This window comes from Panthera onca, chromosome B3 (assembly GCF_046562875.1).
Source record: "Panthera onca isolate mPanOnc1 chromosome B3, mPanOnc1 haplotype 2, whole genome shotgun sequence".
NCBI classification, from domain to species: Eukaryota; Metazoa; Chordata; class Mammalia; order Carnivora; family Felidae; genus Panthera; species Panthera onca.
This window is the reverse complement of record NC_138344.1, coordinates 136,025,381-136,042,277: the sequence shown is the minus strand read 5'-3', so window position 1 is coordinate 136,042,277 and position 16,897 is coordinate 136,025,381. Positions and strand designations below refer to the sequence as shown.

The window sequence follows — 16,897 nt, the reverse complement described above, 5'->3', positions numbered from 1 at the left end:
TCCCAGCTGCCCGCCTTCCGCTTGTGGCAGTAGAGGCTGTGTTGAGGAGAGGGGCGAGGGCTGGTGGAACTGGATCCTGCCTTAGGCGTGCCCAGTGTCCGTCCTCGAATACACCCCTGCTCTCCCCGGCCTCGGGTCCCCCGACCGATGTGCTCACAGAGGCGCTGCCTTTGGTCCCGGGTGCCCCAGCCACAGTGTGTGATGTCTTCCAGTTCTGCGAGATCCTGTCTGCCCCGGAGATGAGCCGCTGGGCAGGGCCCATCATCGACGTCCTCCTGGACTACGTAGGCAACGTGCATCTCTGCTCGCGGCTGAAGGAGCACATCGACAGCTTCGAGGACTGGGCTGTCATCAAGGAGAAGGCAGGTAGGGGCCGTTGCTGCTGCTGCTGGCGGGGCACCCTGCCCGATTCAGGCCCAGGACTCGGGGCACGTGACTGTTACTGACATTTAACGAGCACCTACTATGTGGCAAGCTCTGTGCCGCGTGTCACATAGAGGGTCTCCAGGACTGTTCTGTGACTAGAAGACTGGCCCTCAGAGAGATGATGTCATCGTCTGAGCCAGGGTCTGCCCGCTAGTTGGTGGCATCTGGGATTCAAACCTAAGTTTGACCAACCCCAGGGTCTCTTTGCCAAATCGAGCACGTTTTAAATGGCTCCAACTCACCGAGGGGTACTGGGACTTTCAGAGTAAGTTGCCCGTGTTTGTGGGCCACTGAGGTAGTGTGGCGGGGTAGAGGAGGGAATAGTGGTCTCGGGCATTTCAAACGGTAAAGTGCATACAAAGCTCCTGGGCATTTTGTTAAAAATGCAGATTCTGACTCAGCAGGTGTGGGGCAGGGCTGCATTTCAGCGTGCTCCCAGGTCTGGTCCACAGACCGCACCGGGAGCAACACTGTGGCCTGTCCACTGACCGTCCAGGTGCCCCACCCCGCAGTGCCCCACCTCTCCCTTGCCACCTTCCTCCTTGATCCCCGTGCCCCGATGAACCCGAACGCACTGTAGGATTTTTCATTTGCACGAATGCCTGGGAAGCACTTGCGTTGGACCCTTGGTCGAGTTACTGGGGCAGCGACAGCGGAGGGTGGTGGTGACTTGCCCACTCACCCAGGGCACAGCTCTAGAGGCTCTCTAAACATTCACCGAGTTCGTGAATCATTGGCTGCTATCACGGTGATCCTCGGCCACTAGAGGACCGAGGAGCAGTCCCTGCTTAGATGTTGGCCCCACCCCTCCCAGTCCCCTTCTGCCCTCCCTAGAGAAGGGTAATCGCTCTCGAGACCTAGTCCCAGGGACAAATGTGCAGAACCCTTCGGTGTGCTATAAACATTTATTAGCAGGTAGTACAAATAGTTCTTAACCGACACCTGCTGTGGTAACTTTAAAGCCCACCCTCCATCTACAGAACACTCTCCACGTGCTTTTTCGTTTAATGCTGTGATGTTGACATTATTTTACCAGACGGAGGGTGGACAGAGGCTCTAAGAGGCGGCAGGTACCCCAGAGTCTCCGAAGCCAGCCAGGCCAGCGGCCCTGTCCTCTGCTCGCCAGTGGCCTTTTACCTTCCTCCTACAAACTCAGTCTTCACTCAGCTGAGAAAGGGACTGAGCTTCCCGGAGGGGAGGCTCTGTCCTAAGCGAGACCGAGCAGCCAGAAATGCATCTGGATGGCATTTCAGCCACCTGGCCCCTCTGCCATTGTTTTCACATTCCCTCCGCATCCCGATCTTCCCGGGATGGCCACGGCCTCCTCGGCTTGGCGTTGCTGTTTCCCCTGCTTGGAATGTCCCTACCTCCCTTCTTCGCCTGGCAAATACCTGCCCACCCACCAAGACCCTGCTCAGATGGCACCATCTGGTGTGGAAGCCTTCCCCACAGTCCTGGGTTGGTTCCTCTGCATCCCTGGCGGGAACACGGGGCCAGGCAGCCAAGGGGTCAGCATGTGTTTGTTGAGTGAATGGATGGCATCCTTTGATTCGGCAAACCCCTCGCCTGTGCCAGACCCTGTGCCCAGGACTGAAATAAATTGCCCCATCACCAGACACATCAACCCCTGTTCCTACCTCACCCCTCCCCCTCAGCTGAGAAAACTCCGCTGTGTGAGATATCCCGGGAGGCCTCCCAGGAGGCGGCAGCCAAGTGGGATTTGGGGACGTGTGGGGAGATGCCCCATCCCTGCCCCCACGCTGGCCTGTCTGCACCGCCAGAGCTCAGAGCTTAATTCCATGCGTGGGGGCACTTAAGCGGTCGAACTCCCCGACCCCTTCGCTAAGACTGTGTTGGGGGGTCCAGGCTGTGTATATACAGGAAGGAGGACAAGACGAGGGGGCTGGCAGATCCGGCTCCAGGTGTGCCCCCCACTACGTCCTCACCTGTGAAATGGGCTTGTACCTGCCCTAGCTGCCGCCTTGGGCCGTGCGGATCGATGAGGGGCGACGAGGCGGGAGCTGCCTCGCCAGATCTTTTCAGCTGGCAGGGGCCGGGGTTTCGGAGCGTGGTGGGGTCCAGGTGCCCCCCTCTTATCCAGTCGTATCGATTGGGTGTCTCCTACCTGCCAGCAGTCACAGAGGCAAACTCTGCTGCTTGCAAACGACACGCTGGCACTTCTCTTTCTCCCCTTTCCCAGAACTCCCGAGGCCCCTGGCTCACCTGTGCCGGCTGCAAGTGAGGAAGGTGGTTGGAAAGCACCGCATAAAACTGCTGGATGCATTGCCCCTCCCTGGCAGGCTGATTCGGTACCTGAAATACGAGAATACCCAGTAACCAAGGCCGTGTGGAGGAGTCGCTCCTCGGACTTTCGCTAAGCCTCAGGACAGCCGTGTCCCCAAATCCCAGGGGGCCTGATGACAGGACGAGGCCGTGGGTTGGCCTCCGTGGCAGCTGGGGCAGCTGCCGTGACCTCACCAGGTCTCTGGGCCAGAGCTTTGCCCGGACCAGAGAACACAACGTGTCAAGTGGGAGAAAAACCCGTGTTTGTTTTCAACCTGATGAGTAGAGCCCAGACTTCCTCTGCCGTTGGGAGTGGCAGAGGCCCCATTCCGGGGGCTGGGCGAGGGGGCAGGGCAGAAGTTGGGGGGGGGGCAGGTGGGAGCCAGCAGGGCAGCCGCAGCCCTGCCCCCAACGCTTTCAGGGATGAGTCTGCCTTTCGGAGACAACCTGCCACCGGGCTGTCCCGGTCCCCTCCCACTTTGTCTGTAAAACTCTCCACTTGACTCCTGAGCTTTTTTCCTGGAGGTGTGATCCGGCGGGGGTGGGTGGGGGACCCACTTGTCAAGTACAATAAATGTTGCACAGATGACACCTTGCCCCGCGAGGTCCCTCTCACTCGACCCCCTCCTTCCCACAGGGCCTGGGGTCTTCGGCGCTGCTCTTGGCGGGTGTAGGGGTGGGGCAGGTGCTGGGACAGGGTGCACGACACCTTTGGGCTTCTGAAAGCCACAGGAGAGCCAGCAGCTGGAGGAGAGGGGGCAGCTTCCTGCTCTGTGAGCAGAGCGGCCTGGGGTTGGTTTTTCTGTCCTGCTTCAATCACCGTGGAAACGGGAGCAGCATCGCAAACAGGGCTGCGTGTCTACAAGCCTCCTGACACCTGGGATTGCCTCGCACACACATGTTTCCTGGCAGCTTGTCCTCGCGTCCTGCTCACCCGTTTGCCACAAAACTTGAGATACCAGGAAGGAAAAGAAATCTGAATACGGGCCACCGTGAGCGAAGGTGCTGGAGGGGTGGCCACTGTCAACCCCTGCAAAGGCACCGAACCGGAGGCACGAAGCCTTGTCCCCTCTGCTGCCCCCCGGGATCCTCACGTGGCTCTGTGGGGGAAGCCAGGGGTTTTGGGGAGCCCCCAGCCCATTTTCAGGTGGGCATGGTTGTGACACCTTCTTGGGATGCTGGGATGCACTGGGCTCTTAGAATACGAGTGCTCGTCAGTACTGGTTGGTCACAGGCACTGGTCAGGGCTCCTCCTCCCCAGGTGTCTCTCCCCAGCCTTGGCCTTCTCAGATCCCGGCCCCTATTCCCCCCACACCCGCGCCCCAACCCAGAAGCTTAAGGATTAAGGCCTGGGCTGGGGCCTGTTCCCAAGGGTCGGTTGTGATTGGCCGGTGCTCGGGTTGTGCTTGGTTGTTCCATTTCTTGACCACCGCTGCTCCAGAGAACGACTTGGGAGCCACAGCCCTCTGCAGAGCCCTCCTCCCCCACCCCCATACTTGGGGCGCAGAGATGTCTCAACAGCATCACCAAACACTAAAAATCCTGAACGTGGTTCCGGTTTGTGCACCCAGCACGTGGGACGTTAGTGCTGGAGATGTGAGGCTAGGAGGTGAGTTCCTGGGTTTCACTTGGAACCAGCACGACTTTTTTGTTCAGGGAATCCTCTGCTGCGGCTGTATTTTTTTAACCACAGCTTTCCTACATGTCTTTGCCCCCAACTTGCTTCTGCCTGGGGAGTCATGGCGCCGTGTGCTTCTGTCCAGCCGCTTCTTAGTAAAGGTTTCTGCTTCCAGACAAGCCTCCCTGCGTTTGTATTCATGCATCACTAGGGTGTCCCCTGGGGGAAAGGAGCCCAAGAGCGGCTCGGGGCAGCATTCTAAGAAAACACGCCTCCCTGGGTTCTGTTCCTCCCCGGGGGGAGGACAGTTGGATGGCCCAGATGACTAGGGGAGGTGACTTTTGGCGAGTGCGGCTTTCTGTCAGGTCTGTGACACTCAAGAGTACCAGGTGCTCCCATCATCCCTACGGCAATCTGTCTATTTTCGGTCATATTTTTCTGATAAGGAAGTTTTGGCCCAGAGAGGTTAAGTAACTTGCCCGAGGTCACAGAGCCGGTAGGTGGATCAGAGCTTCTAACACCTTGCTGTACCGTGTGGAGGGGCAGAGCAGACCAGAGTGGCCTGTGGCGAGCGTCCTGATGCCCCACCCTGTGTGCTAGATAACGACTCAGAACAAGTCTGCCGGCATCACGTGGCATCCGTGGCTCTCAAGTCCTCCCAGACCATCAGACAAACTACCAGAAATCCACTGGCTTCCCAGGGAGCAGGCTGCCCTCCCATAGAGATGCTCCACTCCAGGGGAATCCTAGAGCAAAACCAGGCAGAGTAGGAAGGGCCCTTCACAATCGCTAATCCTGGAGCCTTGTGTTAGAAAGGATTCCGAGGTCATATCCGGCACCCGAGGGAGAGTGACTGTGACTAGTTGAGGACACCTGCCTTGGGTGCAGAAATGGCAGGTACCTCTGTTTGCTATCACTGACCTAGTCCCCGGCTTTATAGAGTGGGGAAACCAAGGCACAGAGGGAGATGAACTTTCCAGCATCATGCTGCTAATTAAGGGACTGCAGTCCTCAGCCAGGGCTGGCCCTGCACCTGTCGCAGTGGTGAGAGCTGTGCTTTGATGAGGTCTGTGTGCTCTCAGCCACGGAGCAGGTTCACGCAGCAGACAGACCCTGGGCCGGTATGGAGGCGCATGCCTCTCCAATGGCTTTGCCCTTTAGGCAGCATCAGGGCAAGACCCAGGGCCACTCCCTGCCACCAGCACCCTGCTCTGTGCATTGTCACAGACAGGGCACCTGGTATGTGCCAGGCCCAGGAAGGGGGCCATCAGCAGGTTACCCAGGAATCTGACTTAGCCAGAGATTTTTTTTTTTTTTTTGGCTTGTCCACAGGGGGCCAAGCTCCAGTGTGTCCTGATTTTCTCTCCGGCCAGGGTCGGGCATGATTGCCTTGGCCCAGCCTCTGCTCTGAGGCCGTAATCAGAGCGGAAGGCATAGCAGAGGGGGACCACTCTCGTCCCACCCCTCACGCTGCAGGTGGGGCAAGGAGGCCCCCGGAGGAAAGGTCCGGCACCACATCCCATTGCAGAGCCAGGACTCCAGCCCCACCTCCTCCGGTACCGGCCTCCTTGTTCTCTAGAGCAGTGTGGACCATCTGGAGATACGGGCCTCCCTCACCCTCTGTTCTTGGACCTGGCAAGCAGAGGTGACTCCCCGGTGACTCCTCTCCACCCTCCTTCCTTTGAGTGGAGCTGCCGGCCCGCAGTGTCCATTCTCAGACACCGTGGAGGTCTTTGGGTCATTCCCGGCCACCCCCACAGCCAGCCGCCTTCCCTAAGCTGCCCTCTGCCCCGGGCCCAGCCAGCATTTCTTAACCTGGGGACCATTCAACCTCATGACATCAAGATGTGGAAACTGCAAAAGAAATGTCTTTATTCTTTTAACCTTAATTATTTACAAAAAAAAAAAAAAAAAAACAAAAAAAACACCTCGAAAAGAACAGAACTGAGATTGGCTTACATAGTGGGTGGCAGGTGAACAGACGTGTAACTCTGGCTTCTGGAGCGGCTGGTGGGCCGGGGCAAAGCCCCGCCGCACAAGACCGGCACGAGGACAGTGGGATGCTCTGTCAGGCTCTGGTCTGGTGGGAGAGGGGCCGGCGGAGCCTGGCCCCACAGCTCCCAAGGCAAGGGCTGACTTGGCGCCTGCCGGAGAAGCCACTGCCCCGATCCTGTCCTCCCCTCCCATCCACACACACAAAGGGAAGAAGGTTCCCAAGAGGCCACGCCACTGCCCAGCTCGCTTCTCGCACGGAGAGCTCCCTGGGCCCCCAACACCCCTACAGGCCAGAGGTCGGAGCCGAGGGCCTCCCAGCCCGGCTAGAGGTAGCCAAAGACATTGAAGATGGGTGGCGGTACAGCCGGCTTGGTGGGGATAGGCTTCAGAACCACGGGTCTGTACACTTTCTGCCCCGGCCCATCCACATCCTTGCAGAAGTGGGCCAGCTCCCCTGGGGAAGCCGGGCTTTTCCTCCATAGGCTCAGGCCGGGGACCGGGCTCTGGGGCAAGGCCCCTGGAGGACCTGGGTAGACCGGCTGTCCATGGTACTGGAAGGGGCAGCAGCTCCAGGCATTGACGCGGCCCACCAGGGAGACCCCAGACATCTTGAGTGGCTCCTTTTCAGCCGGTGCCCTTGGGGATGCCGGCACTGGGGCCGTCTCAGGATCCAAGGGCTCCAAACCTTTGCAATGTTTCTTACCCTCATAGGGAGGTCCCTCCCTGGGGCCCGGCCCCCCGTCCAGCCCCAGCGGGTAGCTGTGGGTGGCCCGAGGCTCTTCCCAGAAGGAAGCGGGCAGCTGTCTTTTCCTCATGGGCACCTGGCCAGGCCTGGCAGCTTCTGGGTTCTGCCCCTGTAAGGTCTGCTCCTTAGAGAGACATTCCTCCCTGTACGGGTTCCCCAGAGCCTTCTCCTTGCAGCCCCCACCCCCGCCGGGACTGGAATCGTGGCCAGAATCGAGGGGCAGCCTCCCTGGCCGGTCCTCGGGTCCCCTTTTCAGGTGAGACTCCGCCCCTCTGCCGGGGAGGCCCCGAGGAAGCCGGGAATACTTCTGGGAGAAGCGTTTGAGCTGCTTCTGCAGGTACTTGCGGTGGTCCACTGAGCGGCGGCAGGGTGCAGACTTGTCCAGGGCCGCCTTGATGTCACTGGACGCCAGGTTCACAAAGTTCAGCAGCATCTTTACGTCACTGTCGTTTGCCATCACCAGGAGGCCACTGCATGGGGCTTTCCATGAAGCGGGTGGGTTCTGCTCGTGGCTGGCAGCTCCAGGGGAGGGCACAGAGCTGACCTGGGGGGACACACAGGCCATTGGGAGTCTCTCCGGGCACCAGCACCCAGCCGCCGCCCCCCCCCCCTCCCCCGAGGCTGCAGGGCCAGCGCCCCTTAGCCTGAAACACAGTCCTGGGCACCGGGCTGCCCATTCAGGCCGCTGAACATGCGTTTCCTCAGCATCTGGGAGGGAACACGCGGGCCCCCTCAGTCCTCCCAAGTCTGGCCCTCCCCTGCAGCCGAGGCTCAGAGAGGCTGGGCGGCTTGCCCAGGGCGGCCCAGCTACAAGTGGCATTGCTGGGGCCGGAGCGCAAGTCTCCGCGTGCCCAGCGCACCGTGTCTCCCACACACCACGCTGCCAACGTGCGCAACTTGCCAGCAAGGTTTTTATTTTCTGAGCCGAGGCCACCGCTCCACTTTAAAGCAAGGCCAAGCCCCTTCTCTCCCCAGTGGTGATGCCCTCCCCCTCCCACCCCCGCCCCCAGGCCTGCTAGCTTCAGCCCCCCCTCTTCGGCGCCCACGCTCCACCCCCGGCGCTCACGCAGGACAGGCAGGACCCCCGTCTGGCACTCAAGCCTGGGCCTGCCTGGCGGGCTGATCTCAGACTGTGGGCAGCGGGGCTCCCCCGCAGAAGCATCTGCAGCAATTTCATGCCTCCTGGGCCACCACCCGAGGCCCCTCGCCCCTCCCCCAGGCCCCAGCCTGCCCCACGCCCCCACCCAGCCGGCGGGAGCCGCCTGAGCCTCCACACTGACCGAGGGTGCGGGCCGGCCCCGGGCCCCCCGCCGACGTGGCCTGGCAGGTTCCCCGCGGCAGACCTGGGCCAGGCCCGGCGTGGCCGGCGAGCTCCGTGCGTCCGGCTGGAAGCAGTCGTGCAGCCCTCGAGTGGGCTGGATGGAGGACGAGTCCCCGGCGCTGGGGGGCCCCTCAGGCCAATCAGGAGCGCCTCTCCAGATACAAAGCATCCCAATCAGGCGGCAGCGCCCCGTTCCCACATTCTTTGCCGTCACAAATTGTCACCATGGGGACCATCACAAAAAAGACAGCTCCCAAATGCAATCATTTCCCGGTAAATTTCTACCCTTCAGCCCCTCCTCCCCTTGACCTCGGTTCCCTGGTTTCTCGAGGAGGCAGTGCGTGTGTGTGTGTGTGTGTGGGTGTGCATGTGTGTGTGTGTGTGCATGTGTTTAAAAAGTCCAGGATTGAGGAGGGGCTGGGCCCAGAAGAGATGGGCTTGCATACCTCCCCCAAAGACTCCAGGCCTACAGCTGCCATGCCCCAGTGCAGACAGACAATCGGATGGGGTAAGCCGGGGCGGGCTCTTTCCCCTCTGTCCTTGAGTGTTGAGTGTCTCTCCCTCTCCCCCTCCCGCCCCGTTCCTCTCTCCCTCTCTGTCTCTGTCTCTGTCTCCCTCTTCCCAGCCCCCTCCCGGAGGCACCGGCCCCTGGCCAGCCTGTGAGGGCAGGCGGCTCGCTGATGTCGGGAAAGGTAGCCAGGGAAGGACTCCCTAACGAGGTGCTGGGATATCCATGGGAAGGGAGCCGGAGCTCTCAGGAATCTTGTCTTTATGTTTGCTTCCTCAATTGAGCTGCACAAAGCCTGAATTGCCCATTCAGCGCGGCCGGACAAAAGGCTGGCGTTGCACGGTCCCCTTGCATTTGTAGTCAAACAGTTAGGGACTTAAATCGAGTCGTCATGATGGAGAAAGAGGTGGACAAAGCCCATAGAATTGCCATCAGCAAACATTTTCCTGTGTCATATTAGCCAGTCTCCATGGCTCCCCCTGGCCTGGGGACAATGGCACAAGTTTGCACACTTGGCTACTGTCACCGTGCCAACGCCGGCAGGGCCGCAAGCGGGCCGCTCTGAGCGAGCGAGGGAGCCCTGCGCTGGCCGCTGGCCCTGCCCACTGACTGGCCGGAGGGAAGGTGAGGCCGCGGGCGGAGGCAGGCTGATCGGCCTCCGTGCCGGCCGACCTGGGGGGGCCCCGCGCCTCCTGCCTTTCTCTGCTCGGCCTCCTTTCCCTTCCACCTCTTCCCCTTCCCGTCCTTTCCCCCCTTCCTCTTCCAGCGTCTCCTCCGGTCCTCCGCTCAGCTGAACGGCCGGGCCGGCGGCCTACACCCCACCTCTGTAGCACGGTCTGTGATTCCAAGGACTCCTCTCTGAGGTCCCCTCGCCCGCATGGGAGCAGTTGCAGGGCAGGCCCAGGGGATTCACCCAGGAGGATGGTCCCACCCCCTCCTGCTGGCCAATAGACTGCTGCCGCCGGCCACAGTGGCCTGGCTTCCAGCCGCCTCCCTCTCTGGCTGGAGGGTCCCTGCAGGCCAAATGAAGGGTTTGGAGGAGAGGGCCCTGTGCCCACAAGCCGGAACTTAATTTAGGGATCGGGGATCGGGCGTGGGATCCCCCGTGCCCCTCCCCCTGCTGAGGCAGCGGGGGAAGCAGGGGCTGACACGGAGGTGTCTCTGGACTGGAGTCTCCCAACCGCTGGCCATCCCCCGCCCTGGACAGCGGCCCCTCTCCGCGGCAGCATGACGGCTAAGTCATCGTTGCTCTAAGCGCTGAGAGCTGAGGGTTGTCTCTGCAGCAGAACCGAGCCCAGCCTGACCGGTACAGGCGGGAACATCCTTGCTCCTCCCAACTGGCCCTGCACAGGGCTGCCCCGAGGTCACTGGGGTGGGCCCCCTGCTGCCCCCTGCCTGGGGGCCAGGTCACACGGCTCGGCTAGTGTTCGAATCCCTCCGTAACCCAGCGCTGGCCCACTTAACCGCCTTCTGCATCATTCTCTGCTGGGACGCTGGCTTCAAACCATCCCGGCCCATTCCCACTGTGGCCTCCTGCAGGCTTGGGGTCTGTTCCTGCTGCAGCCCACCGGGCTTTGCTCGCCGGTGACGTCGTCCCCTCACTGCTCTGCCAGTAGCAAACCCCCAAGGCCAGTGAACCTTGTGGGGTCTGAGTCTATAGCTTAAAAACTCATCCCATAGTGCTCTTATATGGGCTGTTTCTCCTGTGTGTTCTTCCTACTTATTGAGGAGAAAGAAAAGAAGGGAGGGAGGGAGGGAGGGAGGGATGGAGGAAGGGAGGAAAGAAGGAAAGAAGGAAGGAAGGAAAGAAGGGAGGAAGGGAGGAAGGGAGGTAGGAAGGGAGGGAGGAAGGAAGGAAAAAAGGGAAGGAGGGATGGAGGGAGGAAGGGAGGAAAGAAGGAGGGAAGGAAGGAAGGGGAGGAGGGAGGGTGGGAGGGAGGGAGGAAAGAAGGAGAGAAGGAAGGAAGGAAGGGGGAGGAGGGAGGGATGGAGGGAGGAAGGAAGGAAAGAAGGAGGGAAGGAAGGAAGGGGGAGGAGGGAGGGAGGAAAGAAAGAAGGGAGGAAGGAAGGAAGGAAGGAAGGGGGAGGAGGGAGAAAGGGAGGGAGGAAGGGAGGAAAGGAGGAGGAGGGAGGAAGGAAGGGAGGGAGGAAGGAAGGAAGGGAAGAAGGAAGGGAAGAAGGAAGGGGGGAGGAGGGAGGAAAGGGGGAGGAGGGAGGAAGGAAAGAAGGGAGGGAGGAAGGAAGGAAGGAAGGGAAGAAGGAAGGGGACAGGAGGGAGGAAGGGAGGAAGGGAAGGAGGAAGGGGAGAGGAGGGAGGAAGGGAGGAAGGGAAGGAGGAAGGGGAGAGGAGGGAGGAAGGGAGGAAGGGAAGGAGGAAGGGGGAGGAGGGAGGGAGGAAGGAAGGGGGAGGAGGGAGGAAGGGAGGAAGGAAGAGGGAGGAGGGAGGAAGGAGCGGGAAGGAGGAAGAGGGCAGAGGGAGGAGGAGGAGGAGGGAAGAAACTGATACTTGGTCAGCACCTTATATGTGCCAAGAGCTGCAATCAGTGATCACACACGTAGAAGACCCCACCTGACCCCGCGACAGCTCACTGAGGGGAGTACTGCTATGAAGGATGTGAGACTGAGCTGCTTTCTCAAGCCCTCACAGCCAATAACTGGCAAAACTGAACTTGAAGCCAGGCCAGTCTCCGTGCACCCTCTCCCATCCCTATGTTTATAGATCCAAAATGAAGTCTAACCTCCTTGGCCTAACCCAGAAAGCCTTTGGTAATCTGACCCCTAACCGGGGCCTGGCGCAGGGTAGTTTCTCACTAAATGTTTCATGAATCACATATGTTGCCCACTCCACCGAATGGAAAAACTGCTGCCTCTGTTTGTTTATTTGTTTGTTTACTATTTGCCCCACCCACCCATCTACCTCCACCTGAGTGAGCTCCGTGAAAGCAGGGCACAACTGCTCATTCACCTCCGAATTTCTGTAGAACGGCCTCGGCACAGAGTAGGACTTAGTGAAGGAGCCTGGTGACGGCTACGGTTGCACCTGACAACAAATCCTCGGTGTTCCTTCTGGACTGTGGGTGTGTGGAGAACAGGGAGCACCGTTTCATACTTGCATCTCTCCACACCAGACGGGGCCACCGAAGCACCTGTTAAAGGCACATGAGCGGGGCTGACTTGAACTTGAGACTTCCTTCCCCATCATCCGCCGCGGATGCGGGTCTCTGACCTTCCAGCTGCGCTAACCCCTCCTCAAGGTTATTTACATGGTTCAGTGTCAGGGACTTCCGGGTTCTAGTAACTCCACTCAGCACCTGCGTGCGGGGACCAGAGGGCACGGAGGAGGGGGGCTTCCTTTGCTTGCTGCTCTGTCCCCAGTGCAACGTGCTGGAGGGGAGACCAACTCTGTTCTGACGACTTAACAGCCATCTTCTGTCCACCCATCACTGGGACAAACACCCCAACTTTCCCTGGTTTCCCAGACAAACTACCTGGAGCCACCCATCCAGAATCTCTGGACGTCATCTGACATAACCCACTTCTAGAATTCAGCCAACACAGCTGCAGATTGGAACCAAAAGTGAGAGGAGGCAGGTGGCAATGACATGAACCACCCAGCCAGAGGGGGAACCTGGAAGGTCACCTGGGGCAGTGGGCTTTCAAACTGTGTTTACACAAAGAAGCCCGTTAAACAGACTCCTGAGGGAGTCCAATATAGGAAGCAGTGACAGGGACGTGCTAGGAGGGCAGATTTCTTTTACACACCCAAATGCGATAATTTCCGCTTATTTTGAAAACAGCAGATTCACACCAGGAGAGTGTTTTGATGACCTAGAACTTCAAAATCAGGAGTTGTGGATTACAGCCTAGTATCGGTCATATTTTGCTCTGGTTGCAGAACCTATAGAAATCTTGACGTAAAGAGATAAGAGGCTAAAATGGTAAATTTTTAAAAGTCTGTCTTGCTATCTCAGGATAGTCGTCAAATGAAAACAATTCCCCGAGAAGCTTTAGTATCTAGTCCCCGGGGGCGTTAACCAGTTAACTGCCCAGGCTAACGGGTCTAGTGAGCTGGCTTGTGAGTTACAACTCGTTTCAGTGTGTGTTTGTTAGTACAGTTTTTAGCACGTAATATTTTCAATCGCCAAAAATAAATTTTAAAGACAATTTTACGTTTCCACACCTCTGTAGAAAGTTCCGTTCCAAGAGATGGGCCATCTTCCCATTTTAGAGGTGAAGAAGAGAGGCCGGGCAGGGGAGATGATTCACCCAAGGTCAGGCTGTTCTGCACCCTGACGTCTGCTCAGAGCTCGGCCCTAGCCAGCACTCATCACTGGATCAAGGTATATGACACATAGTGAGCCATTTGTTCAATGGATAAGGAAACTGAGGCACAAATTAGCATGGAAACTTGCCCAAGGTCGTCTGGTCAGTAAATGGCAGACCAGGGCCTGAGATGCCGGCAGCCGGGTCAAGACGCTTGGTCGTGACCATTGTGTGATGCTGCTCCCTGCTGACTATTAACTAACTCGCAGGCCCCGACTCCCTCCTAGGGGCTTAGCTAACCCAGAGAGCCAGGCACGCCCCTCCCGACCTGGCGACTTGGGCCTGACCATCTCGACTCCGGGAATACACAAATGCCCCTTCAGAGGCACAGCGGCACGGCCAGCACCTCGCGGACGTGTGACAGACATCACAAGATGATTTATGTAACCCCCTTATATAATGGGAGTATTTCTATCAAAGACTGGCCTGAGGCAGGCTGTCAGCTGTAATCGGAACAGACAGGCCTTTCCACTTTTCTTGGAAAGAAAGGCATTGGGTTGAAATAAACCCCTTTGGCTGCCAGGCCGCCAGACCGGGGGCTTCCTGCCCTGGTGACCTCCTCTCACAGCCAAGGCTGAGCACCAGCCCTCAGAGCAGCCGGAGACCTCGTGATGCCCCACAGCCCTGCTCCCCAGTCCCCGCGCCCCTGGCCATGGCCCGACTGCAGTGGCAGAGACAAGTGTCAGCGTGACCGTCTTTAAGGTCGAGCTAATAGCAGCTGGCTGGCAGAGTGGACAATGAGGATTAAGAGAGATCATCTGGGCAGCGCCGGGGTGGCTCAGTCGGTTAAGCGTCCGACTTCGGCTCAGGTCACGATCTCACGGTCCGTGAGTTCGAGCCCCGCGTCGGGCTCTGTGCTGACAGCCCGGAGCCTGGAGCCCGCTTCGGATTCTGTGTCTCCCCCTCTCTCTGTTCCTCCCCCACACGTGCTCTGTCTCTGTCTCAAAAATGAATAAATGTTAAAAATTAAAAATTAAAAAAAAAAAACATTTAAAAAAAAAAGAGAGATCATCTGTGACCAAGCCTAGTACAGTGCCTGGCTCAGAGTCTGTGCCCTTCCCCCAGCTCTGCCCCTCTGGGCTGGGTCCACAGCTGCCCAGTGAAGCCCAGCCTGGGCACGGCTCACCCATAGAGAGGGGCCGATGTGGCAGGAATAACACAGCAGTCATGCCTTTACGCCCCTGTCGGGTGATCCCCATGGACCACTGCCCCCCACTGATCCCAGCTACTGTGCCACATGTTGGTCACCTTGCCTGTGACTCCGGGAGCCTTTCTGGTGCGTCTCTTCACCCAACGCAGGGCACAGCCAGGAATGAAAAGTCCGTTTAATCTCAACTGCCAACTCGGATTTGATTGGTGATGGCTGGCAGGTGCCCTGTGGAAAGATTCCGAGGGCCCCGCAGGCCTGGCAGTTAGAATGCCCTGATCAGCTAGTCATGCCTTCTGTGGGCGCGGATGGAGATGGGCTGGCTGGGTGCCAGGTGTCCCTGCCTCCAGCTCCCAGTCACAGGCTGTGAAGCCAGGGTGTGCAAAGATTGGCGTTCTGGTAACCCGACCCTTGGGATTTTAATCAAGGGAACAGAGTCCCAGAGAAAGACTGATTTCCCAAGTCCTCAAGCGCTCCCACTTCCCAGACCAGAGCTCATTGACTCCGTGCAATACACAGAGACTAGAGTGGGTAGGCATTTTGGAGAATAGAGGCACTGAGATGTTTAGGACAATGGAGAGAGGAGGTCGCCATGGCAGGGGGTGGGGTGGGGGGTGGGAGGTGGGGCAGAGATAAAGTTAGGAAGAATGGTTGAATCCCCCATTTCTTCTGCATGCAGTAGGCACATAATAAATGTTTGCTGAACAAATCACAACATGGAACAAAATGACTGGTTGGCTTCTGAGTCCTGTTGGGGCCTCCGGTAGCCGGTCATGAAACATCCTGGGAACAGCATATGCTCCGTGGCCCTCCCGGCCACAGCTGTCCCCTGCCAGTTCCACATAAACAATGCACTCTCTCATCAGAGAGGAGCCCTTGCCTCCCCGAATTGGGATTTCCTAAGAGAAAGGTGACAGGGGAGGAGCCCCACTCCCCTTAAATACCGCCATGCACCGAGAGCTTTATAGCTGCTATCTCAGATATAATGTAACCATCCGTAACAAACCAATGACTGAATAAATAAAACTTTCTGAGGGGGGCGTCATCCTTCCCATCTGACAGATTAGGAAACTGAGGCTGCAGGAGGTAGAAAAGCTCTCCTCTGACCTCTGAGCAAAGTGGCCGAGGACCTGGGGTTTGGATTCAGTTTGTGTCTACACCACAGCGCCCCTCAGAGGAGGCAGGGGATATTGTCCCTCTTGGCTTGCCGCCTCTGGCCTCACAGCCCAGCCCTCGGCCTACTCCCTGGGTCACCCGTCCCAGTGCCAACTCGTTATTTCCTGACCTCTGATCACAACTCTGTCTGCAGCCCAGATCCAGCCCAAACCACACACTGTAAAAATTCTCTGAATAAAGTCTTGTCGAGAGAGAGAGAGACATTTGCACAATCAGTAACTCCCGGGCTCCCCAGCACGGTCCTGCTCAGATAAGAAGAGTTACTACAGTGAGTTCAGGAGCCCCCTCACCTCCTCTGGGGTAACGAGGCTGACAGGGTTGCTCAGGCCAAACACTGTCAAACTCAGGTGGCGTTCAGTGCCCTGCACATGGTAGGTGCTCCCGGGAGCACATTTCTCACCGGAAGCAGAGATAATGCACGAACCTTAAGAGTCAGGCAATTACATTCCAGTCCTGCCTCTGCTAATCTGGGCAAATGATTTCGCCTCTCTGGACCTCACTTTTCTCATCTGTAAGATGGGGGCCATTCTACTCACTCTGCTGGCTTGCTGGGACCATGGAGAAAGACTTGGGTCCGACAGGGCTCTAAGACCTACCAAGGCGTGGTGGAGGGGGAGAGAGAACCCCGAATAGTGCCCAAGGGCTTGACCACATCTAGCTCCAGTTCAAAGACATCTGTGAGGGGCTGGCAATGACAGTTCCCATCAGACCTTGAATGGATGATAAGGGTGATGGAAACAGGACCCCAGCTCCACAGATCCCTTCCCGCAGGCTAAAGGATGTGTTGGGTGGCTTTATCTCTGTCAGGATGCAGTGGATTCTGGGAGGAGAGAGTGTGGGCAGAGGAGGGAGGTAAGAAGCATGAGACGCGGGCTGGACAATGCAGGCCACTCCCAGGGCCAGAGCTGCGGATTTTTCCGGCAGGTCCTGCCCAGAGTGGGAAGTGAGGCAGCAGATGTGCGCTGGGTATTCACCCAGTGAAGCCTGGACTTGGATCGTCGGCCACAGCTCCAGGAACAGTGTGCTCCTCTCCTCTGCACTCACAGCCCGGAAAACTCCAAGAGTCTCATGAGTTTTCAGCACCAGTCGTGAGCCGATCATTCCCCGCGTCCGTCTCCAGCCTGCACCTCTCCCCTGACCTCCAGAGTCCTATCCAGCCGCTCTCTTGCTCTCTCCCCAAGGATCTTCCCGATCCTCCAGCTTTCTACTCCCAAGACTGAGCTCCGGGTTTTCTCCCCAGGCTTTTCCTCCTCAAATAACCGCGGCTCTTTCCTTCCAGGTGCTCAGGCCAGACCTCAGAGTCATCCCTGACCCCCGCAGTCATAGCCTTCCATCGGCTTGCCCCCTGGACTCTG

At 58.4% G+C, this 16,897-nt stretch overlaps 2 protein-coding genes across 8 annotated transcripts in view; one reads left to right on the top strand and one right to left on the bottom strand.

Moving 5' to 3' along the window:
* Nucleotides 1-3,298, top strand: part of ASB2 (ankyrin repeat and SOCS box containing 2) — a 42,762-nt gene extending 39,464 nt beyond the window's left edge. For 2 of the 3 annotated variants that reach the window (XM_060620639.3, XM_060620641.3), the window contains 2 exons: nt 213-366; nt 2,627-3,298. In XM_060620639.3, the coding sequence (XP_060476622.2) occupies nt 213-366; nt 2,627-2,763 (291 nt within the window). In that variant the 3' untranslated portion in view covers nt 2,764-3,298. Of the gene's footprint in view, nt 1-212; nt 367-2,626 lie in introns of those variants that run through there. The other variant, XM_060620640.3, reaches the window with a different exon arrangement.
* Nucleotides 3,299-6,175: 2,877 nt separating this feature from the next.
* FAM181A (family with sequence similarity 181 member A) lies at nt 6,176-14,569 on the bottom strand. Of its 5 annotated transcripts, none has more exons than XM_060620645.3 (3): nt 14,468-14,555; nt 11,862-12,042; nt 6,176-7,611 (listed from the first exon to the last, which is right to left on the bottom strand). In XM_060620645.3, the coding sequence occupies exon 3, from the start codon at nt 7,522-7,524 to the stop codon at nt 6,646-6,648; it is 879 nt and encodes a 292-aa protein (XP_060476628.2). In that variant the 5' UTR covers nt 7,525-7,611; nt 11,862-12,042; nt 14,468-14,555; the 3' UTR covers nt 6,176-6,645. The 5 variants fall into 5 exon arrangements, with proteins under 5 accessions (XP_060476628.2, XP_060476627.2, XP_060476630.2 ...); XM_060620644.3 differs by lacking the exon at nt 14,468-14,555 and adding an exon at nt 13,077-13,223; XM_060620647.3 differs by lacking the exon at nt 11,862-12,042 and having other exon boundaries at nt 14,468-14,569.
* Nucleotides 14,570-16,897: the final 2,328 nt, after the last annotated feature.

What these genes read in the sequence shown, in the direction of transcription:
- FAM181A (XM_060620643.3), bottom strand. Translation starts at nt 8,557, where the DNA reads ATGCTTTGTATCTGGAGAGGCGCTCCTGATTGGCCTGAGGGGCCCCCC. An exon ending in GGGGCCGGCCCGCACCCTCG is followed by an intron (nt 7,612 to 8,347) that starts GTCAGTGTGGAG and finishes GTGTCCCCCCAG; the next exon opens with GTCAGCTCTGTGCCCTCCCC.